The 25172-nt window shown below is 40.1% G+C and overlaps 1 protein-coding gene across 1 annotated transcript in view; it reads left to right on the forward strand.

Annotated features, from left to right (window-relative positions):
* Window positions 1-536: 536 nt before the first annotated feature.
* pcsk5b (proprotein convertase subtilisin/kexin type 5b) overlaps window positions 537-25172 on the forward strand; it is a 56134-nt gene continuing 31498 nt past the window's right edge. Inside the window, exons 1-15 of the mRNA XM_056729487.1 lie at window positions 537-1897; window positions 3436-3540; window positions 4239-4376; window positions 5586-5729; window positions 7160-7236; window positions 12699-12787; window positions 14761-14933; window positions 16844-17056; window positions 18262-18362; window positions 18797-18900; window positions 20607-20724; window positions 21093-21281; window positions 21362-21498; window positions 21616-21741; window positions 21828-21930. Of these exons, the coding sequence (XP_056585465.1) occupies window positions 1724-1897; window positions 3436-3540; window positions 4239-4376; window positions 5586-5729; window positions 7160-7236; window positions 12699-12787; window positions 14761-14933; window positions 16844-17056; window positions 18262-18362; window positions 18797-18900; window positions 20607-20724; window positions 21093-21281; window positions 21362-21498; window positions 21616-21741; window positions 21828-21930 (1991 nt within the window). The 5' untranslated portion in view covers window positions 537-1723. The remainder of the gene's footprint in view (window positions 1898-3435; window positions 3541-4238; window positions 4377-5585; window positions 5730-7159; window positions 7237-12698; window positions 12788-14760; window positions 14934-16843; window positions 17057-18261; window positions 18363-18796; window positions 18901-20606; window positions 20725-21092; window positions 21282-21361; window positions 21499-21615; window positions 21742-21827; window positions 21931-25172) is intronic.

A 25172-nucleotide genomic window follows, 5' to 3' on the forward strand; every position in this document is an offset into this window, starting at 1 on the left:
CACACATGCAGGTCAGTGGGCCCAGCCTCGGTGATGTTTGACTACTATGTCTCTTTCAACATTTAGCACATCGAATCCTCCCTGCAATCTTCATTTTACATGCTACTGACACTTTTCAAGAAAGTGACTGATCAAGTGTACGATTGAATAGACGGGTTTCTTGCGTACAAATCCCAGTAATGCTCGTGTTAGGTGGTCTGGGTTACATAGGGGGTCCCATAATAACGACCCACTGATTTCCGCACATAACGTTTGTTTACTCAGCTCTGAAGAGGTGATAAATAAAGGCTTAATTGCTGCAGGAGGAGGAATGCACGCTGGCTGCTAACAGTTCTCAGGGAAGAGCGACTTGAAGGGGGGAGACTCGGGCTCGCGGGGTAATGGCTGTCAAGCGGAATTTGCGCCCCCCGGTAGAGAAGCGACGCGCTGAATGGGGTTCGCCCGCCACCTCCGTGAGTTGTGTACTCGATTCCTCTCTCAAATCTCCGCATGTTCCCCATTTTCTCCTCCTCCCTCGGCGCTTTAAATTACAATCGTGCTTCTGCGTTGAATGGCGCGTTCACGGGGTGTTTTCGTGCCCTTTCATCTCGCTCGTAAGGACCGTGAGATATTCTTATCCCTCGCCTGTTGTCGGATTTGACAGCAGCTCCATTCACGGAGAAATTGGCCGTAATTAGCGCAATTATGCTGATTCTCACTTGTGCTGGAAACGGAACGGAGCTCGGAGGGATCAACCAAAACAAAGATCAATCACGGCGCGAATGGGAACGGAGCGTGACGATGGCCACATAATGATGCCATCAAAGTACGGCTGCATGGTGACGAGCGGATGCGACTGTGAGAGGAATAATTATAAGCGGCCGGTGGCACATCAATCTATAAGTCACAGATGAAGTCGTGATTTATGGACTGAAGGGAGCTAAACCAAGTAAACGGTTACGTTTATAGTTGATAGCAAGTCTCACCGATAACGACCAACATTTAACCAATAAATTAACATTTGGACGGTATTGTGTGTTCATAGAGTTCGAACCCAAGACCTGTTCTAGCATGTGAGCAATCAGTGAAAAGTGATAAAGAAACAATTCCTGAAGAAAAAGTTATTGTTTTTAGTTTATAAGTTACTTTTATTAGTTGTCAGATGGGTAAATGTGACATTTCCGCCGGAAAATACAAGACTCGATGTTTTATTAGTTACTGTGGCTGTCCTCTATATTTTTTTGATTCAACTGCAGGAAATTAGTATCAAGCTTATGTTCGGTTCTGTGGGAATCTGTGATAAACGTGACAAACGTAGCTTTGCATCGGATCTTTGTTGATGAAACGCGGTGTGTCTTTAAGACCCGGCGGCGCCCGGGTAACCCCACACGGCTCTGTTGTCCGTGCTCTCCCGAAATTGTCTGTAGTTATTTGAGGGAGGCGCTAGAGCCATATCTCCACTTTACAAAAAAGCAGAAGTAACGGCACCGTCTTGATCGGACAAATCGAGCCAAAGCGGTGCAAACAGACTCCCCGCTCTCTCTCTCCCCCCGCGGCGTAGGAGCGAGTGCGGCCGATGCGGAGCAGACTGAAGCGTCTGGAAGCTCGTGCCCAGTTTAAATCCTCCGCTGTTTGAGTATATGTGGAGCCCAAGCGACACTTCTATGAGATTCCCCGCTGAACGAGACGAAGTTTGCTTGTTTTCCTAAACCGGGGGTGCTAGGGAGAGTCGAGAGGGCGAAAGATGGTTTTGAACAACCTCCAGTACGTCCTGGCTTGCCTGTGCTTGGCTTCTTTTTTCTCGTCTTGTCTGTGCAAAGCTCGGATTTACACCAACCACTGGGCTGTTCGTATACCCGGCGGACCCGAGCAGGCTGAGCATATCGCCAATAAATATGGCTATAGAAACCTGGGTCAGGTACGTGTGTGCCCCTGCAAGAGAGTTTTAACAGTTTTCAAGATGAAACGTTATCTCGATGTGTTTTATGTCTGGCGCTTTTGTGCGCACGAGCGTGTTATCACATTGAAGTTCAAACGTCAAGCCTGTAAGCGCTTTAACTCACACCACAAGAAAGTTTCACAGAGTTTCACATGATGTGTAGTTAAAGTCCACACTTTTCCATTAATCATTTTAAATCTGTACTTTTAATCAATGTGTCGGAAAACAGCTTTTTGCCTTTTATCCAGTGAACAAACAGGATCTTCTGGATCCCAACAAAAACAACAGGTGTTCTGGAAGTGCGTACTCTGTTAGATATTCATTACCTTAGTGTAATCTTTCTTCTCTTGTCAGATAAACGTATGTGTTTGGAAACATTGTTTGGCTATAAAATATGTTGAAAAATTGTATTGGGCTATGAAATATGAACAGGCGACATGTTTAAGTCTAACTCGTACCAGAAACACATAAATTGTTGTCTTACATATTTATCGGTGTATAATAAACAACAATGTAGTTATTATTATTTTTTGTTTTAGTTTGTTGAGACAAGTCATGAATTACATTTTACAGAATGAGTTGCTTTGCCTTGGTTTTATTATGTCACTCTCCTCATGCTTTGACTCTCCATAATAATTTAGTTAATTATATGCTTCCTTGTCAAGTTATTCATTTGCTGCTAAAGATATGTTGGAACATTTAAATAAATAAAAGGTTCATGGAAAAACAGAAGAAACCTTACATTTTCCAATGTCATATCTACGGTGTACTTATTGTATGGCAGTCATGTTGTTCATTCTCAGATTTCACAATGTGCTATCTTATCATCCACAAGCTCTGTTTTGTGCCTTGCTATGAGTTCTGTACAAGTTTGTCATATCCAAAATAACAATTTCAGACTTTTAAACATATGACTTTCTGTGGGAGTGCGCAAAAGAATCCCGGTTTCAGAATTTTTTTAAGATTATGCTCTTACTGAGATCAAAGTATGCAGACACCTATAAGAGGTGAATATCTGTTGGTGAACATGCACTAAAAGCCACTTAGACAATCTGGGATCAAAATTTATTGTTTTTATGGCGGTTTACTATGCCTTTGGAGTACAGGAGTCTAGGGAGAATGTGTCATGGCTGCCACGGGTTATTGTGATACAGTGGAAAGTGATACCGCCACTTGAGAAATCAATCTTCCAGTCAATGACATCCTCAATAATTAACACATTCCTAATAAATAATTAACAAAAACATATTTAACACGTCCATGATCAAGAGTTGTGTTTTCTAATTCCTAATTCCTTTCTCTTCATGCTAATATTATTACTTTTCAGGTATAAAACAAGCCCGGACTTGTTCTTTTTTTATCACGACGTACACCGATCACAATTCACATTGCAGCATGTTTAAGTTCTTGTTTTGCAATATGTTGTTTCTGACGTGTTTTGTCATTGGTGTGGCGTATTTGTTGGGATATTCTTTTTGCTTTGTGACACAGGACAGTTTTGTGTGTTGTTCCTATAGATTGGTGACCTGAAGGATTACTACCATTTCTTCCACAGCCGGACGATAAAAAGGTCGACGATTTCCAGCAGAGGCACACACAGCTTCATCACCATGGAGCCAAAGGTCAGGCTTGTCACTATGACAACCCCACACTTGTATGTTCTATGGTCTATATAGACTACTCACTCCTCAATAGATAGAAGTGACGGTGCATCCAAACAAAATTAAGTAAAAATTATCCATGTTGTCAATCATTTTAGAAAAGGAGGGTTAATAGTTGGATTACCACTTCATATAGCCAGTATAGTGTGGTGGCATTCAAACTTCTTATTTTGGAAATTAAACAGAAGTCCTATCCCTTAACAAAAAAGCTATGAGTTGTGAACGGCATATTTCACATCTAAATAAAAAGTATTTTCAAATTTTAGTTGTTTAAAATGACAGTTCAGCCAAAAATGAAAATTCTGTCATTATTTATTCACCCTCAAGTTGTTCCAAACCTGTATTAATTTCTTTGTTCTTGTTCTGTTAAACACAAAAGAAGATATTTGTAAGAATGTTTGTAACCGAACAGCGCTGGGGCACCATTGACTACCATAGTATTTTTTCCCCTATTATTATTATGGTCAACATTGCCTCGGAACAGTTTGGTTACAGACATTCTTCCAAATATCTTCCTTTGTGTTCAGCAGAACAACAAACTTGAGGGTGAGTAAATTATGATAGAATTTTCATTTTAGAGTAAATTATCGCTTTAACAAGTGATTGTTTTTTTGTGAAAAAAACAATTGAAGTTTATTCTCCTGTCATTTTTTTCTCAGGTGGAGTGGCTTGAACAACAGGTTGTGAAGAAGCGAATAAAGCGAGATTACAAACCTTCATATCCCAGTCAGTCCAGTCTGGCCCAGTCTAGCTCCATTTACTTCAATGATGCCAAATGGAGCAGTATGTGGTACATAGTGAGTGTTCTTTATTATCATCTTATAAATTATTTTAATGAATTGTTAAGTCTAAAAGCAGTAGGGAAGGATGCCTTTTCATAATCTTTATTCAAATAAAACTTTTATTTGGTAATTTAAACAATTCAGCTCGGTTCATTTTAAAATGTGTATTGTTTCGAATAGAATGGTTCCTTACCACCTTAACAGTAAGCAAGCCATAGGTGACCTATTGAAACATATTGACCAATATTATTTATTATAATCCTAGCCTAACATTTCATGATTAAATCACGACTCAAGTGTGGAATTATTGAAAAATATTACAGAATTTGAAGGCAGCAAAACCTGATTAATTTAGGGAAAATAAGTATTTTCGCACACATGGAATGGCAGGTAGTAAAACTTTTGTGTTTTTAAGTTAGACATGAGCTCTGTTGATTTGTCCGTTCTCGGTAAAAGAAAACGATCCCTGTCACACCCTGAGTTTATACAAGTGAACGCCACCCAGAGAGATGCATTGAACTTATGAGTGTGTTATCTTACATATCGTCTAGTGAAGACATTTTCTGTGAGGTAATTGTACAAACAGGCTCTTGTTTTCATAGCTATCATGATCTTAAACTCATGCCAGTCCATGCCACGGTATCTCACCAAGGATGTGAGGACATCCTTGGAAACCAACCTTCACATTTCTGAAATTTGTAAAACGTAGCATTAGGTCCTGTTGAATCCTTGACATGTGACACACATAATTTGCCATCTGGTGTTTATAGTTTGGATGGAAACGGGGAACTTAAGGGCTTGCGTCTCTGTCAATGGTTAATATGGCTCAGATAAGATCAATACTTTGACCTCAATGCATCCATTTGGCTCTGGTTTCTCTTGTTGACCTGCGAGTTGTACTTTGGGAGCAAATATACTTGACTTTTCAAGGTGGGGTCTAACTCCAACTCCAGAGCCATTGGGATGCATGTAATATATGGAAACGTGTTGATGTGCTCTTGTTAGTACATGCTAATTACCTCTTTGAGAAAGAGCAACTGTTTACCATTCTCATGACATAGCGGTTGGCAAGTTTCACATACATTATGCTCTGCTATACTCGCATGTGAGGTGCGGGTTTGAATCTCCTGGTAATGTTTAATTTAAAAAGCTTTCCAAAATGTAATCTTATGTTGCTTAAGATTGTTTGTACAGTTGTCTAATTTCCTCCTCTTGTCTTTGCAGCACTGTAATGATAATATCCATAACTGCCAGTCTGACATGAATATCGTGGGTGCCTGGAAGAGAGGATATACAGGGAAGGATGTGGTGGTTACCATACTGGATGATGGGATTGAGAGGAACCACCCGGATCTTATACAGAACTATGTAAATCCACTGGTTTGGTTTTGTATGACTCTGTCTGAAAGATTAATAGTGCACAATCCCACGTGATTTCACAATTTTTATCAGATAACCTCCAGCAATCGATATATTAAAAAAGTATTTTGCCTTTAAGGGATAGTTCACCATCAAAATAAAAAGAAATCCTCTCATTATTTACACGCCCTCTTGTCATTTCAAACCTGTTTGACTTTCTTCTGCAGTACACAAAAGATATTTTTAAAAATTTTGGTAACAGAAAACCGTGGGTCCCCATTGGTTTTGTGTCCATACAATGGAAGTCAATGGAGACCAGCGGTTTTGGTTTTATGTTTTTCAAAAAATCACTCAGGTTTAAAATGACAACAAGGTGAGTAAGTGATGACACAATTTTAATTTTGACGGTGAAGTATTCCCAAAATGAAAATTCTGTCATCATTTAATGACTTCAAAGTTGTTTCAAATCTGTATAAAATTCTCTGTTCTGATGAACACCGAGAAAGATATTTGAAAGAATGCTTATAACCAGACAGATTTCCCCCCCATTGGCTACCATAGTAGGAAAAAATACAATGCGAGTCAAAAGTGCCCCAGAACTGTTTGCTGTCCTACATTCTTCAAAATGTCTTCTTTTGTGTTCACCCCAAAAAAAAAAAAAATCTACTATGTGAGTCAATGGGGGGGGGGGGGGGTTGATCTCAAGATCAGTTTGGTTCCAAGCATTCTTCCAAATATCTTTCTCTGTGTTCATCAGAACAAAGAAATATATACAGATTCGCAACAACTCGTAGTTGAGTAAGTCTAAGGTGGGTAAGTCTATCTTTCTCTATTTAGGATAGGATTATATTTACAACCCATTGGATTAAGTTTTTTTGTATTATACAACATTACTGAGAATGACTAAGTTACCCAGTAGTCTCGACAAAGTCTCGGTAAAACATAAAAATGTGTCATAGCTCTGTCTGAGAATTGGTTCAACCTAAAAATGCAGAGCACCATGTTTAGTCTATATAAAAGGTGTTTATGGCATTTTAACTGCTTTTCAGAATTGCACACTTGGCTTTGCTCAAAGATCTTTCTTGGTGTACTTTCGGGGAAAAAAACATGTATAAATATATTCTTTTAGCGTATATTTCGCCTGTAATTTTGTGCCCTCAAGAACACATCAGCTGTTATGGAAATATCAAAACCACACACGTCTCAGACTGTTTGTATTAATGTTTGATGTTGTGTATGTGTAAGATCTGGATTGGAAAACCAGTCACATGTCAAAAGTCCAAAAATCTTAAACCGTATTGAACCTCCAAAAAACGAAAAAGAGAAATAAAGCAATTACTATGTCAGAGTGGCCTTCTCATGGTTCATTTGACGCAGCCCGCATGTTTTAAGCTACTTACACAATATGTCCTCACACCTCTCTTTTGATCTGTCTGTAGGATAATGAGGCCAGTTATGATGTGAACGGGAATGACATGGATCCCATGCCACGATATGATGCCAGTAATGAGAACAAGTAAGTTCATTACAGTTCATTTATTACATGTAATATATAACATTAACCAGTATTTGTTCATACAGTCTTTTCTGTGGTGTATTTGGTTTGTGATCTGCACGTTTTGTATGTCTGTTTGGTAAATGTGGGTTTTTGTGTCTGAGGTACACTCTTTAAAATAAAGGTGCTAAAAAGGTTCTTCAAAGCGATGCCATAGAAGAACCATTTTTGGTTCCACAAAGAACCATTCAGTCAAAGGTTCATTAAAGAACCATCACTTTCTTACCTTTTTATAATCTAAAGAAACTTTTCGCCACAAAGAACCTTTTGTGAAACAGAAAGGTTCTTCGGATGTTAAATGTTCTATGTGGAACCAAAAGATTCTTATATAGAATCGCAGAATCATTTGAAGCACCTCTTTTAAAAAGAGTGTATGTGAGGAAATGTGAGGAAATGTGGCACTTGGTTTGCAGTTGGCGTATGCAAGTGAATTTGGCGTGTTTATTTAGCAGAAATGGGATTTGTTTACATGTTCAAAAAGGTTAATTGCGTGTGTAGGTGTATGTAGACAAGCAGAAATTGTTTGCTGAACGATATATGGTTATTGTTGTATGTAAGGGTGTGTTTGGTTTGGTGTGTGGGTGGAGGCCCCCATGTGATTTTGTGGCTGCCACTCTGCCAGTGTGTGTGAGTCTGTGCCAGATGGCTCTGAGCTTTTTTTGATGGTTCAGAAAGAAAGCTTGGCCCAGGATTGAAGCCCTCTCTGTGCCATCGCTGTTTCAGGGGCTCTAAAGTCCTGGAATTCTCAAACTGATTATAGAAAACCGAACAATCAACCGCCCCCCCTTCATGAAGTTCACCCAAAAATGAAAATCTATGTTCACCCTCGTTTCCGTTTTTACGCATTTGGCAGAAACTTTTATCTAAAGCGACTTGCATTGCATTATACTAAGTATTGTTTTCTGAGTATGTGCAATCTCTGGGATCGAACACATGGCCTTGCTAGCACCCATGCTCTAACCACTGAGCTACAGGAAAGTTTTTCAGTTCTTCGGAAGACAAATGTAGAAATTTGGACATATGGTGACAGCTTTATCGTATAAGTGTCACTGAACAATGTGTACAGTCTATCCATCTCCAAAAAATAGTTCATACAACTGTATATTGTTGCGGTCTTTTCATAACCTCAGATGTCCAAATTTGCTGTTTTTCAGGAAATGGAATAAAAGGCTGTACTTCTTGAATGATTTAATATGGTGTTGTTTAAGTTGACAAGCACTTTTTAAATACTTTTTATTGGTAAGATATTTCCAGAACCCTGTGACAAATGTTAAAAATCACAATACTATGTTTCCGAAGGACAGCAGCGATATGTGCTGTAATCTGTTGTCATTCATGGTCATATTTTACTCCAAAATCAAAAGATATACATTCTACTTTGCTTTAAAAAAATATGAACCCCTTCTTACAGTTATTACGATTTTTTTATTTTAACAATGTTTTCATTACCAAAAACATTTTTATTATATTAATTAGAATGTATATTAATAAAAGTTTTTTTGACGGTTTTGTAAATTTCAGAAAATAAAGAAGTCAACTAGAAGTATACAGAAGAATTAAATCTTTGAGGTGACTGAGTAATTTTTTTTCCAGCTGGTTAATAAAATAATTTTTATTCACTGCCAATCAGGATACATTCAACTTTGAAGGATTCACACATAATCTAAAACGGCAACATAAAAGCCTGAAAGGACTAACATTACCATCTGTTGTTATGGCCGCAAATATATAATCATAGTTTTTGTTCTTAGTGTCAACAGGCTTTAATCCACTCCTAATATTTTGGTTCATGCATATGACTCTGATTCCTTCTTCAATACCAAATTACATATTCTTTAGAAATGCCTGAGCTGTATTTTAAAACGGGGGTCAAATGGGGATCCAAACTTTCAAGTTTCAACAAGACTGTAAAATTAATTAACCCATATGACTCCAGTGGTATGTTCCATGTCTTGATAAAATTGTATATAGAACCCAAATCAAATATGATGCTGTGATCAAACTTCATCGCTTAAGACATAAGAACCACTAAGGGTCTTGAGTGACCATATTCAATTATTAAAAAATTATGATAATATGATGTAGTTAGTCTTTGAAAACGACGGCATTATTGTTTCTGAGTAAACTCTGATGGCGGCGTTTTCCAAAGCGATGATGTCATACGCATGTGTATTGCGGTTTCAATCTGAAGGCATGCGAGAGTATTCCCCTTTTCAAAAAACCTTTTCCGTTTTTATATTGTGTAAAGATGCTCTATCTTTAAACCTTTTTCTCCCCATCTCTGTTTCTTACTGAGGACTATTAAAAGAATTACTGTGACAGAAGCTGATGATCAACATTTTTATAAACTGCAGAGACGTACACAGTCAGAACTCTCCAAATGCTCCACAAACCCCCATCTGGAGGTCTTTGCGTGTGACTGCAAGCATGTCTGCATGCACGTTTTGCTTCTGTGAGCACATCTCTTCCCCGCCCCTTAATTTACACTTTCAGGAACCCCATCGGAAGTATTTCCTTGGCCTGAGGATGAAATGGGTTGTTGAGACCAGAAAGAGGTGGGGTGTATAGTTCTGCATGTATAGACATGCTGTATACTATCCACCTTCTCTGTCAGGCCAGATACATAGATAAGTCGAAAGTTCAAAAGTCAATCTTTTTACTTAAGTCTTATAATGTTACTAATATACAATTACTAACGATAATTGTGGTCTACTGTATCTTTAAGACATCTGTAGGAAGTTGGCTGCAGTTATGATTGGCTGAAAGCATACTAAGATATTTTTCATGGTCAAGGCAGGTTGTAAGGGAACCGAACCAAGAGCAGGTGTCACGATTGAGTATTCCTGTGAAGTAGTATGTACCTAACTTGATTCTACTAATGAAATATCTGGACATTTAATGTTGTGATTATACACATTCAGATTAAGTGTGTATGTTCAGTTTACAGCAAGGTCTCCCCTGTTGTTTGGCGACTGTCCCGCACACGCTGGCCATCTTTTATGTGTTGGAATGTTTAGTGTTGGTTCCACTGCTGATAGTTTGTGTAATGTAAGTCTTTATTTCCCTGTGGTGGATTTTGACCGTGAGGTTCACTTCTATGGGTTGTTCTCTGTGACTGTGGACTTCAAACGGATTGTCTGTATTGTAAATATTATGCGTGTGTATATCTCGCAGAGGAAAGTGAGCTATGCGCAAGACTTCAGGTGGAAAAAATAAAGGTATAGACCCAGTTTGACCTTTAAACTGTATGTGAGATGTACAGCACATTGTGTAGTTTAGTAAGTCAAACAGTGACTGTTTGGGATAAAATGTATGGTTTTCAATGTTAAGTTTGATTCTTCTTTTCTTAAGCTGAAAGTTAATGTCTCTGCAGTTCTGCAGCTGTTGATGGGATGTGTGTTGTAGAATGAGGAATGCTGTGTTCAGGTGTTGTGTGAGTGTGTGTGTGTTTCTGCTTTTCACATTGACCTGTATTCTGCTAGCAGATGTGACTTAGCCTCACATAGCCAAGGTTTTGTCTCTTGGCATGAAGTCTGGTCTACGTTGCTGCTTATTCTGGCCAAGAACTGTGCGTTTAAACAGGAATAGGATCTGCCAACAGATGTGAACAACCATAGATGTATATAGCATAGATGCCTGTGTGGGATGCCATATATGCAAGATGTCCGCCATATAGGAACAAACAATGCCAGTCTGTGAACTGATTGATTTTGTTCTTTGAATGACAACAGCAATAGAGTACCAGAGAGATGACGCCTTTTTGTAGGCCAACCAGGAAGTTAGCAGCGCACCCTAATTTAGACTGAAATACCAATGTATTTTTCCCATAGACTATTGAAAGAATGCAAAGATAAACTCTGTGAACAACAAAGGGATATGATGTTAAGGCTACACGTTAACACAACATTTGTTACTTTTGAAGCCTAAAACCAATTGACAGAAGCATCACCAGTCACCACCACCAATTCTCAGACATTTTTTTCAAACTTTATTAAAAAAGGTTCCTGGAAAGTAATTACTTACTTACAGACGGTGAATCCCCATCTACGGTTTTAGAAATTTATGTCTATGTTGCATTATTTGTGAGATTTATTTGCGTGATGACGTCTAATGTCCCCACCAAAGGGTGTTGTCGCTTTTAGCAACTTGTTAGAAACCGTCAATTTCAAGACACAATAAAGCTTAAAAAATCACGAGTGCGTAAATAAAACTGAGGTGTTTTATGTCATATATTATAATGTGAAAATATTCAGTGGTTTTGTTAACCACGGATCTTATTTTAGGCAATTTACCAATAACCAATTCAAACAACCCATTGACTTCCTAAAATGCCAACTCGCTTCTGGGCTTTGCTTAAAAAAAAAGCGTCCTCTCTGAGGTACTCTTTTGAAATGTTTACCAAAGATGGTGGATGCCATGTTTGAAATGGTCAATTGTAGCATAAATGTATATAAAGTATCTAGGTATTTTATTCTTTAAGAAAAAAAACTGCTCTTCACAAGAACATGAATGCTAATGCTTTCTAAAAGGTGTGCAGTCAAAAATATTGCATTTCTAGCATTGGAGCAGATGGTCTGTTTGATTTTATACAAAAGTCGGTAACTGTCACAACCGAGTAAATGGTGTGAGAATATCAACTAAGTTGGTAAAACTAGACTTATTTTTTGCTAAATGTGTCCGCAGCCTTTATACGTCAGATACAGAACATTTTGGATGGTTGGTTGATCGGTGGTTGTGGTTCAGAGTCATTGGTTTGTTATTAAGCCCCATGGACCACCTGGGAGTTCCTCTGGCCTTTTGACCTCTTGACCTTGTAAGTGTTTATGGTTGCGATGGTGACAGGGCACTGTCATTCCAAGATCTGGTGCTGCTCTGGATCTTTACAATCTTTGTTTCTCTTTCTTTTTGTTTTCCTTTTTTAAATGGCTTGGATTCGAGACTGCGGTTACCATGGTAGCGTGAGTTTTGCTATGCAGCTGTTCTCTGCTGGAGGTTCTAAAGAGAATCTCTCTCTCTCTTTCTCTCACTCACTCTAACACTCTCTCTCTCAGGCCATTTGTCTGTCTGTCTTTACTGAATTACTAGTCCGGTTTTTGCTGTCGATTTCTATTTCATTTCTATGGGTTTAGTTTGGGTTAGGAATGCCTCCACGTGGCGTCTGAAGATGAGGAACCTCGCTGTTGTTTTCCTTCAATATCTCAAATATTTAGCCAATGTGTTTGGCTCTGTCGGCTCTGAAGGCACATGTTTAGTTTTAGCCCAGCTGTTTCCCCCCTTTTTGTTTCCTTTACACATTCACATTCTTTCTGTAACAAGTGTGTCTATAGTGTCTGTGCTTGTGTATGCAGTTCTGGATGAGTATTTGTATGTATGTGTGTGTGTGTCATTGTTAAAACCGACCGGCTGATCTGTGTTCTGTGCAGGCATGGCACGAGATGCGCTGGTGAAGTGGCAGCGTCTGCCAATAACTCTCACTGCACAGTGGGCATCGCTTACAACGCCAAGATCGGGGGTGAGTGTGGCAGACGGTCACTGTCCAGTTTATACACCTTTGTGACTGGAATTCTGCCTTTTACATAATTACTTACTTGAACAACTTGTACATAAAATAGTGGCCAAAAGGGATGTCTTGGATAAAACCATCAAAACCTTATGTGTTTAGTACAAAATGGACAAAAATTGACTTTTATTGGACACAATTTTTGGACCCAAAAGCAAAGCAAGCAATATCCATTTTTATTCAAATATACAAAAATGCCCATGAAAAAAAACTTACTAGAAAAAAGGCAGACAAGTTTTATTTGTCAGGAGTATAGAGCCTCAGTTGTAGTAATATTTTGTAGTATATTAGCGGCGTTCAATTGGGCATTGAGTCATTAAGCTTTGCTCATGTGTGACGTGTAATTTTTTGCCAAGCCTCAGTAAATTGTTTTCAAGGCTGAGTTTCAGTTTATACTCCAATCACAACTACGCAACATAAATATATCAGTTTTCCACAGTTGAATATAATTTTTGGCCATGACTCTATAAACGGAACCCGTGAAAAGTTTGGACACACCTACACAAATATTTTAGAATAATAGTAAGAGCTGCTTACGCTAGGAAATGACCAGAATAAAATCGTAGGGTAATGTAATGGCCAAAAATAAATGATATTTGGAAATTTGCATCCTTTTCGTTAAAATTTAGGAAAATGTTAGCAACTGGTATTTCTGGTGCATATTTGACTACCATAGTAGGAACAATTTTTGTCTTTTTTTTTCGTTCTGTTTAACACACAAAAATATTTTTTAGCAAACCAAAAGGTTCTTGGACACCATTGATTGCCATTTAATTTTTTCCCCCATGAAATCTCAGTCGCTAACATTTTTCTAAATATCTTTCTTTGTGTTTAACCAAACAAAGAAATCTATACAGGATTGAAACGACTAGAGACTAATTCATGACATAATTTATTATTATTATACTTTTAATCTTTTTAAAAGCCAATAACTTAATTTTAAATATTTTTTGTCTTCAAAACTAAGTTGAGGTGAAATACTTTAGATCAAAACATTTTAAGAGTCATTTTAATCATTCATTTCCATATGTTTGACCGTATAAATAGTTTCTGTACTGATTTTCAGGTGAAGTTCATTCGGTTGTCTCTGAACTTTATTTCTCATTTCACGGTGTTTCATCAGTTGTAATCAGACAGATGGGCAATAAAATAATAAAACTGTGAAACAAAGAACTATTGATAGTCTACATTGACCTGGAATCAATAAAAACCTTTGATTGTTAATAAACAGTGACCTTAAACTACACTTAAAAATTTACAAAATTAAAGGTCCAGTGTATGATATTTAGCGGAATTTAGAGGTTGCGAGGTGGAAACAAACGGCTCACTCCACTCCACCCCTCCCTTCCCTGTGTTGTGAAGTTTTTCGCTTCTTTGCTGAAGGAGAAAACGGACTAAAAGCTCTCTGCATAGCAGTTTGTGCATTTAGGGTTACTGTAGAAACAACATGGCGAATTCCATGTAAGTGGACCTGCGGTGTATGTAGATAGAAATGGCTCATTCTAAGGTATTAAAAACATAACGTTTCATTATGCGAGATCTTTGCACACCTCTGAAGACATAGTTACCTATATTATATTGCATTTCTGTCAATAGATCCTCTGAAGAATTTCACACTGGACTTTCAAATGTCATTTTATAAAAATTACTAATTAATAATTTGAATTTATTTTTTACACAGTTCCCAAAGTAGAAGATTCATATATTTTATTAATATGGATAGATATGAAGTTCAGATGTCTTTTAAATGTCCAACGCTTTGCAAAGTACGCTGAAATAAAGTCATCTAATGCTTCAAACATGTTAAAGTGTAGCTAATAAAAGGAACCCAATGTATGTATACTCATGAAGCTTTGATCAAACTACTTTTAAATGTAACATTTTAAATGGCTTGTAATCTGAAGTTGTTTTGGCTTTTGCTGCAGGTGTCCGCATGCTGGATGGAGATGTGACGGACATGGTAGAGGCCAAATCGCTGAGTCTCCACCCTCAACACATAGACATTTACAGCGCCAGCTGGGGTCCAGATGATGACGGCAAAACCGTGGACGGGCCCGCCTCCCTCGCCAGACAGGCCTTTGAAAATGGCATCCGACTGGTAAATAACCATCTGAACAAATGTATGACATTCACTCTGAATTATTAGTAGCACAACTGATTATCTGTGCAAACATGTAATGTATAAACACATGAAATTTTAAAACTGTAGTTTCTGTAGTTAGGTTCTATTGGCTCAATTGGTTGTTGTTACAGTAGCTCATTTGGTAAATCATTGTGTTATCCACACAAAGGTCAAAGGTTGAATCCCAGGAAACACACATACTGATAAAACGTATCATATACGTTTCATAACGTATCAAACGTATGATACAAGTCTTTTTGGATAAAAATGACTGCCTAATGGAAAAATGGAAGAGTTTTATGGAGTAGAATAAGAAGTGTTATTTCCAGGCCCATCTAAGATGATTCTTTGCTCACACCCTTCTGCCCGAGTGAACTTTAGAGCCTGATTGAAGTTTATCTCTTGTGAGTTACGAGTCAGTGTCTGTGATGAGCACTGTATCCTGTGCCAAAGGTGTGTTTGGAGTGGTTTAGGCATGTTTCAGGTATGTGTATTGCAAGAGTCATAGGCATCAAAAATACCTGTCATGTTTTTTGTGAAAGTGCAAGAGAAAGGCTATAATGTCGGTAGATTATATTAATTCCTGTTTTGTTTTTTTAATAGTTTGGGTCAATATGTGACTTTGAAATGTCCATTAATTATATTTTGAGCATAAAATCTGGTCCACGTGGCATTGCAACTAAAATCACCCTGTTACATATAAAGAAAACTTATAAGTTTATGGGTCAAAGACGTTAAGATGTCCCCATCAAAATAAACTTACAAAAGTTATTTTATGTCCATATAAATAACAGTTTTTGGAGAATAAAATGTCAAAATTTGGTTGAAATAATGTTACACTGTCATGCAGTGTAACACAATATTTATGTATTGTGCTTTAATTGAGTAAAAAATTTGGTAACACTTTCCTTGAAGCATGTATGTATAATGCATTATAAAGAGTTATTAAAGGGTAAAACTATAGATACATACTTCAAGGAAAGTGTTACCAAAAATTCTTATTGACAAATGGGGAAAACCTAGGATAGTGGCAAATTTAATAAAATGTAAAATTACAACTAATGACCATGTGGGGTAAAAGTAATTAGTCTTTTAATATGTCATAAATTGATTTTTGTTGTACATATGCCTGACAAGATCGTTGCACTGACTGACATTTTAGTGGCCGTCTTCTGTAGATCAGGGAAAAATGTATGATATAACTTTTTTGCTCAGAAAAAACTATAACAAAAATGCATTTAAAATAAACAGAAAATTTTATAATTTTAACATTTTAAAGCGGTTTTACACTTAAAATAATACTTAACCCATCAAAACCATGAAATTAAACAAATGTAGCTGTGGGAATTATGTTGTGACTAAAAGCATCCAAAATAAATGAACTCTACATTATATTTTAGCATCTTTAAAGTAGCCACCCTTTGACTAGAATCGTTCACTTCACATTTTATCATCTAACTTGTTGAGGTCTCAACCGGGGAAGCTTTATATACAGTACTGAAGGAATTTCCATCTATGCTGGGCTCTTATTGACTGCTTTTTATTTATTATTTGTTCCAAATTATCCGTTTCAAAAATATTTTGTAATAAAAATGAGGTTTTCTAGTAAAATAAACTAATACGTTGGCACAATGTTTTTCGTCTACAAAGTGATTTCAAACACTGAAACTCACACCTTCAGATTAAAAGACTTTTAAGAGCACAAGAAATGTTTTCTTCAAGTGATCCTAAACATTTTACTGTTAGTGCATATACACATTTATTTTGACCAAAAAACATGAGCATAATAAAATTTTGTTTAATATCTACTATTGACTTCTGAAATATTCGTGTTTCCTAATTTGGGACAGAATTTAGACAAACTCTTATTACCTTTCTCTTTACAGGGCAGAAAGGGGCGGGGCTCTATATTCGTGTGGGCTTCAGGAAACGGTGGGCGGAGCCGTGATCACTGTTCATGTGATGGCTACACTAACAGCATCTACACCATCTCCATCAGCAGCACTGCAGAGAGCGGCAGCAAACCCTGGTATCTGGAAGAGTGTGCTTCCACCCTCACCACCACCTACAGCAGTGGAGAGAATTATGACCGCAAAATCGTATGTTACCAACCTGTCTGCCATTTTAAGAATCTTATGTTCTAATAAACACAACAAATACATATTCTTAAGGGACACTGTTAACAATTAAGAGACACTACTAATTTGAGAAAACAATGTTCAAAACAAGACAAAATAATATTTGTTTTAGTCAAGACCAGTTATATCGGTCAATGGCTTTTTGTCATGCAAGTATTGTGCGAACATTTCAAGGGAAAATCTCCTTTTAGGAAAAACATCAAGGTGTTGTCTTTCAGAGCAGAGATGCCGTTTATATGTTTCCAGTGAATTTCAGTTTAATGGGCATGATGCTTTGTCCTGTTGTCAGTCATGGTTCTGGTTAAATCTGTATGTTGGTGAGTGTGTCACCAGACCGTTGAGGTGTTAACTGTTGTGGTTTACATCCCCCACACACACAGGCCGACAGCTCTCTTAGCTTGTTGAAAAGTGACGTGGGAAATCAAACACTGGCTTTTGAACTCTTTTCTCGCTACCTGTCAGAGCTTCTCTTTGTTCTTATGGCTAGGTTGTAAAATGACATTGTAGAAAGGGCTCATTCTTTGGATCAGAATTCAATGGAGACTTGGGCCCTTTAAAAAGCTTTCAGAATAACCCCTGCAACCGGTTGTGGAATGAACGTGGATAAAAACATTTTCTGTATGAAAATTAAATTTCAGCATATTAACCATTTGAACCACTTGAAATCTGAGTTTTGTGGCGTTTTGTTCATGTTTTTCACTTTGACAAACTTTTAGCAAATTCACAGTTTTTCCTGGAAAAAAGGACCAAAAATATTGATGTCTCATCCTTCAGTACACAGATTTCAATCCTTCAGTCCAATAAAAAGCTAGACCCCCCCTACCCCTAATACCACCTTTCATCAAAGTAGCAGCAAATCATTGCTCGTGGCTGTAACACCCGTTTGCTATTTAAATAAAAGAGGGAAATCCTTTTAACCACACAGGGACCCTTTACACCCCTTCTACAAAACTCGCAACCTCTTGTTATGATCAACAAAGACTTGTTTTGAAAACTTAGAGACAGCTGTGTAGTTTTGTTTGTTTGTTCATTTGAATTTTCGTTCATGTTGTTTTTTGGAAGTATACATACAGTGTCAGTTCAGAATGAACAGAATGAATATACATGAAAATATACACGGTAGAATTAGATAGGTTTCTTTCTTCTTTTTTTGTTTTTCTTGTTAGATCACCACAGATCTGAGGCAGCGATGCACAGACAGTCACACTGGAACATCAGCTTCAGCTCCCATGGCAGCGGGGATCATTGCTCTTGCTCTAGAGGCAAAGTAAGAGAAGTCATCAGCTTTCAGTGTCTGATGCACCGATACCAATATTTCCGCAAATGCGAAAGCCGATTATTCCAAGTGCTGATACTGAAGATTTAATTAATATTTCTAACTTTCTGAATGTTATTAAATTCATATAAAGGACATTTAGAGAAAAACGTGGCATATGCCATGTGACTGTATTATTCCCTGCACAATGTGGCAACGTAAATAGAGGTGGATTGTTTGGATATTTTTTTTTAGGAGTAGACACATAGCATCCACTTCTCTTGATGTTTTATCCTGCTGTGCACAGTGTATTATAGAAAACATTTAGACCAAAAAGGGTGCAATGCTGCATCCAAGATGCTCCATCATCCGAGCCCATGGTGGCAACATTCTTATGTTAAAGCAAAACTTGATCATTGTTATCTGATTGTATATTTGCTGCTCAGTTCTTTCCTGACGTGGAGAGACGTGCAGCACATTGTAGTGAAGACATCTCGTGCCGGGCATCTCAGTGCTCCCGACTGGAAAACCAACGCAGCTGGTTATAATGGTAACAGCATTTAATTTTTTTAAGCTGCCCTACCTCATTTTTGGCCACTGGATGCTAATATGCTCTTGTGAGGTACACTGGCCACCCATTATATTTACACTTTAAGGTCTTTACAAGAGAAACTGGTCTCTTGGCCTTACAGAGACATGGGCTGTCTGGTTGTGCTGTTTGGAAGCACAGACTTCTTGAAAGATAGAAAATACAGGTGACAAATAATTGGTGACATATAAGCCGTGTTTATGGGGGAAATGTACAGATAGAGCTCAGTATAGATGTTTATATTTTATTGACAAGGTGGGTGAAGGTAAATGTTAAATACAAAAAAAGAAAATGACAACAATCGTGTCTAGTCTAGATGTAGAAAAGTAAGTTTACTGTACAGTTAAAGATATAGTTTTCTTAATGTAGGAAATTAACTGAATCATTGGCATTAAACCACAGGAAAATGATAATAATCAACATAATTGCATCAAAGTTATCATAGTTTTGATTTTAGTTTTATGTAGTTTTTAGTTTTATTAAGTTTTTATTTGTATTTAGCCTTCATTTTTAGATTTTTTAATTTTAGATAAATATTCAGCCACTTTGTTACCGTCTATTAAGACTCATCTGTAACTCGCTTTGGATAAAGCGTCTGCTAAATGAATAAATGTAAATAAATGTAAAATGAGAAAAGCACACTCTTAAAAATAAAGGTGCTAAAAAGGTTCTTCACAGCGATGTCATAGAAGAACCATTTTTGGGTTCACAAAGAACCATTCACTCAAAGGATCTTTAAAGAACCATCTCGTTCTTTCCATCTTATAATGTGAAGAACCTTTTTTTCAGCCTTTTGTGAAAGAAACAGTTCCCTGGATATTAAAGGTTCTTTATCGAACCATTTAGACAAAAAGGGTTCTTCTATGGCATCGAAGAACCTTTTGAAGCACCTTTTATTTTTTAAAGTGTGCTTTTCTCATTTTACATTTATTTACATTTATTCATTTAGCAGACGCTTTATCCAAAGCGAGTTACAGATGGGGTACAATGGAAGCAATTGGGACAGCATAAGGACAACAAAAAGGATAAGTACAATCTAAAAGACTGGTCTCATATAGTCTACCACAGAATACAGAGCTTAGTTAGTTTTTTTTTTGAAAGAGTAGAAAAGCAATAGAATTCAGAACTGATCGTTCAGGTGTTGACTGAAGAATACATTTTGACAGAAGTATACATTTTATTATTAACTTTATTTTTTATGTTGCTATATAAGTTAATACATTTTAGTTTTGTTTATTATTATAATTTTTAGTGCTTTAAACTAAATTCAGTTTATTTCTGAGGCTACATTAAAAACAAATGTCAAGATGTTTTGGCCAATATTTTATTTTATTTCAATAAACAAAAATGCTTTCAAGTAAACTAAAATAACCTTGAATTTCACAAACCATAACACAAAATTTTTCATGTATTTCATTGCTTATTCTTCTGAAATTTGCATAACTGTAACACCTCCCGAGTAATCCATTATATGTTGTAATGTAAACAGAGTACAATTAAAATAAAAGCGAACGTCTCTTTTATTAAAAAACCCTTTTGACGTGTCTGCAGCAGGTACGTATTTTGACATGATGCGCCACACTTCTCCCCCTGAAGGGGAGTCATGGATCACCACTGCTGTGTATCTGTTGTTCTTGTCAGGTAGTTAAATGTACATCTTCTTACAGTCAGTCACCTGTATGGCTTTGGGCTGATGGACGCAGAGGCCATGGTGAAGGAGGCAGAACGCTGGAAACAGGTTCCCTCTCAGCACATTTGTGTAGAGAATGCCGACAAACAGATCAGGTAACCACAGCCCTTTAAAGGAATAGCTCACCTTTAAAATTAAAATTCGGTCATCATTTACATGCCCTCTTGTCATTTCAGAACACAAAAGAAGATATTTTGAAAAATGTTGGTTACAGAACAGCACAGCCCTCCATTCACTTCTATTGTAAGGACACAAAACCAATGCAAGTGAATAGGGGGCTGTTGACAACATTCTACAAGATATCTGCTTCTGTGTTCTGCGGAAGAAAGAAAGTCATACAGGTTTGATATGAAAAGAGGGTGAGTAAATGATGACAGAATTTTTATTTCTGGGTACCCTCATAATTATTGTTATATCAAGGTTATATAATCAAAAGTAAAAATTTAATCTCTTCTTCTCACAGAACAATTCGTCCAGAACACGTCGTTCGGTCGGTGTACAAGGCAACAGGGTGCACGGATAATGCAAACAATCATGTTATTTATTTAGAGCACGTTGTTGTACGTATAACTATTACACACCCACGAAGAGGAGACCTGTCAATCAACCTCACCTCTCCATCGGGGACGAAATCGCAACTGCTTGCTAACAGGTAAAACATTCAACAACTATCAGAGCTCTTTATTAGATTTTGTTGCTATATGTTCATGTTCTCTCGTTGTTGAATCCCAGGTTGTTCGATCACTCAATGGAGGGCTTCAAGAACTGGGAATTCATGACCACTCACTGCTGGGGAGAGAAAGCCGCTGGTGATTGGATACTGGAGATCTATGACTCTCCCTCTCAACTTAGAAGTCAGAAAGCACCAGGTATTTCCTCCATAACACACCAACTGTCTTTGGAAAACCCACATGGGCTTGTAACTATAAATTTAAACTATATAGGCTAAATCTTATAGTTCAATAATCCACTTGTGATTGTTCCAGGCAAGCTGAAAGAGTGGTCGCTTGTGCTTTATGGAACCTCTGTGCATCCGTACTCGTTCCGCAGCGACAAGCCTCGCTCACTGGCCGAGTCTCAACCTGAGGAAGAATATAGTGAGGAATATGTTGGTAATGCTTCCTAATTGTTGTTCGGCACATCACAAAGCTTCAGCAAGAAACCTCTGAACTCATTCGATTCTGCTTTCTCACACAAGGCCCCTGCCACCCAGAGTGCGGGGAGAACGGATGTGAGGGTCCGGGACCTCAGCAGTGCATCACCTGCCTTCACTACTTCCTCAAGTTCAAGAACAACACCAGGTAGACTGCTGAAATCATTTCAGTGTAATAACCGCAGATGTAATAAATGTTTTCGCAGAACTACAATCCCAAAAGAATTACACAAAGGGATGCACGTTTGATTTGTTGAGCCGTGTTTACAGTGCTCCTGGTTTGGCAGGAAGGAAGTTGTTCCAGATTGATTAACATTGTAATAGTTTTATCCATCCATCCATCTTCTTCCGCTTATCCGGGGCCGGGACGCGGGGGCAGCAGTCTAAGCAGGGATGCCCAGACTTCCCTCTCCCTAGACACTTCCTCCAGCTCTTCCGGGGGGACACCGAGGAGTTCCAGGCCAGCCGGGAGACATAGTCCCTCCAGCGTGTCCTAGGTCTTCCCCGGGGTATTCTCCCGATGGGACATGCCCGGAACACCTTCCCGGGAAGGCTTCCAGGGGGCATCCGGAAAAGATGCCCGAGCCACCTCAGCTGGCCCCTCTCGATGTGGAGGAGCAGCGGATCTACTCTGAGCTCCTCCCGAGTGACCGAGCTTCTCACCCTATCTCTAAGGGATCGCCCGGCCACCCTGCGGAGAAAGCTCATTTCGGCCGCCTGTATCCGGGATCTTGTCCTTTCGGTCATGACCCACAGTTCATGACCATAGGTGAGAGTAGGAACGTAGATTGACCGGTAAATCGAGAGCTTCGCCTTGCGGCTCAGCTCCTTCTTCACCACGACAGACCGGTACAGCGACTACATTACTGCAGAAGCTGCCCCGATGCGTCTGTCAATCTCCCGTTCCATCCTTCCCTCACTCGTGAACAAGACCCCCAGATACTTGAACTCCTCCACTTGAGGCAGGAACTCTCCACCTACCTGAAGTGAGCAAGCCACCCTTTTCCGACTGAGAACCATGGCCTCAGATTTGGAGGTGCTGATTCTCATCCCAGCCGCTTCACACTCGGCTGCAAACCGTCCCAGTGCATGCTGGAGGTCCTGGTCTGATGGGGCCAGCACGATGACATCATCCGCAAAGAGCAGAGATGAAATCGTGTGGTCCCCAAACCCGACGCCCTCCGGCCCCTGCCTGCGCCTAGAAATTCTGTCCATAAAAATTATGAACAGAACCGGCGACAAAGGGCAGCCCTGCCGGAGTCCAACATGCACCGGGAACAAATCTGACTTACTGCCGGCAATGCGAACCAAGCTCCTGCTCCGGTCGTACAGGGACTTGATGGCCCTTAGCAAAGGGTCCCGAATCCCATACTCCCGGAGCACCCTCCACAAGATGCCGCGAGGGACACAGTCGAATGCCTTCTCCAAATCCACAAAACACATGTGGATTGGTTGGGCAAACTCCCATGAACCCCCCAGCAACCTGGAGAGGGTATAGAGCTGGTCCAGTGTTCCACGACCGGGACGGAAACCACACTGTTCCTCCTGAATCCGGGGTTCTACCATCAGCCGGATTCTCCTCTCCAGTACCCTGGCATAAACTTTCCCGGGGAGGCTGAGAAGTGTGATCCCCGATAGTTGGAGCACACCCTCCGGTCCCCCTTCTTAAAAAGAGGGACCACCACCCCGGTCTGCCAGTCCAAGGGCACTGTCCCCCGCCACGCGATGCTGCAGAGGCGTGTCAGCCAAGACAGCCCCACAACATCCAGAGACTTGAGGTACTCAGGGCGGATCTCATCCACCCCAAGTGCCCTGCCACCGAGGAGTTTCTTGACTACCTCGGTGACTTCATCCCGGGTGATGGGCGAGTCCGCCTCCGAGCCCTCGGCCTCTGCTTCCTCAATGGAAGACGTGACGGCGGGATTGAGGAGATCCTCGAAGTATTCCTACCACCGCCCGATGATATCCCCGGTCGAGTTCAACAGCTGCCCCCCTCCACTGTAAACAGCGTTGGTAGGGCACTGGTTCCCCCTCCTGAGGCGCCGGACGGTTTGCCAGAATCTCTTCGAGGCCGACCGATAGTCTTTCTCCATGGCCTCACCGAACTCGTCCCAGGCCCGAGTTTTTGCCTCCCCAACCACCCGGGCTGCAGTCCGCTTGGCCTGTCGGTACCTGTCAGCTGCCTCTGGAGTCCCACAAGCCAACCAGGCCCGATAGGACTCCTTCTTCAGCTTAACGGCATCCCTTACTTCCGGTGTCCACCACCGGGTTCGGGGATTGCTGCCTCGACAGGCACCGGAGACCTTACGGCCACAGCTCCTAGTGGCTGCGTTGAGAATGGAGGTGGAGAACATGGTCCACTCGGACTCAATATCTCCAGACTCCCTCAGGATCTGGTCGAAGCTCTGCCGGAGGTGGAAGTTGAAGATCTCTCTGACAGGCGATTCCCCCAAACGTTCCCAACAGACCCTCACAGTACGTTTGGGTCTGCCGAGTCTGTCCAGCTTCCTCCCCCGCCATCGGATCCAACTCACCACCAGGTGGTGATCGGTTGACAGCTCCGCCCCTCTCTTCACCCGAGTGTCCAAGACATACGGCCGTAGGTCAGATGAAACAACCACAAAGTCGATCATCGACCTTCGGCCAAGGGTGTCCTGGTGCCATGTGCACTGATGGACACCCTTATGCTTTAACATGGTGTTCGTTATGGCCAAACTGTAACTAGCACAGAAGTCCAATAACAGAACACCACTCGGGTTCAGATCAGGGGGGCTGTTCCTCCCAATCACGCCCCTCCAGGTGTCACTGTCGTTGCCCACGTGGGCGTTGAAGTCCCCCAGCAGAACGACAGAGTCCCCAGTCGGGGCACTTTCCAGCACCCCTCCCAGAGTCTCCAAGAAGGCCGGGTACTCTACACTGCCATTTGGCCCGTAGGCACACACGACAGTGAGAGACCTATCCCCGACTCGAAGGCGCAGGGAAGCGACCCTCTCGTTTACCGGGGTAAACTCCAACACATGGCGGCTGAGCTGGGGGGCTATAAGCAAACCCACACCAGCCCGCCGCCTCTCACCCTGGGCAACTCCAGAGTAGTGAAGAGTCCATCCTCCCTCGAGGAGTGTGGTTCCAGAGCCCAAGCTGTGCGTAGAGGTGATCCCGACAATCTCTAGTCGGAATCTCTGAACCTCACGCACAATCTCCGGCTCCTTCCCCGTCAGAGAGGTGACATTCCATGTCCCTAGAGCTAGATTCCGCGTCCAGGGATCGGGTTGTCGAGGCCCCTGCCTTCGACTACCACCCGATCCACTTTGCACCGGCCCCTTACGGTCCCTCCTGTAGGTGGTGGGTCCACGGGAGGGTAATAGTTTTATCACTGTCATAATATTATTA

Source organism: Triplophysa dalaica, chromosome 18 (assembly GCF_015846415.1).
Source record: "Triplophysa dalaica isolate WHDGS20190420 chromosome 18, ASM1584641v1, whole genome shotgun sequence".
Taxonomy (NCBI): Eukaryota; Metazoa; Chordata; class Actinopteri; order Cypriniformes; family Nemacheilidae; genus Triplophysa; species Triplophysa dalaica.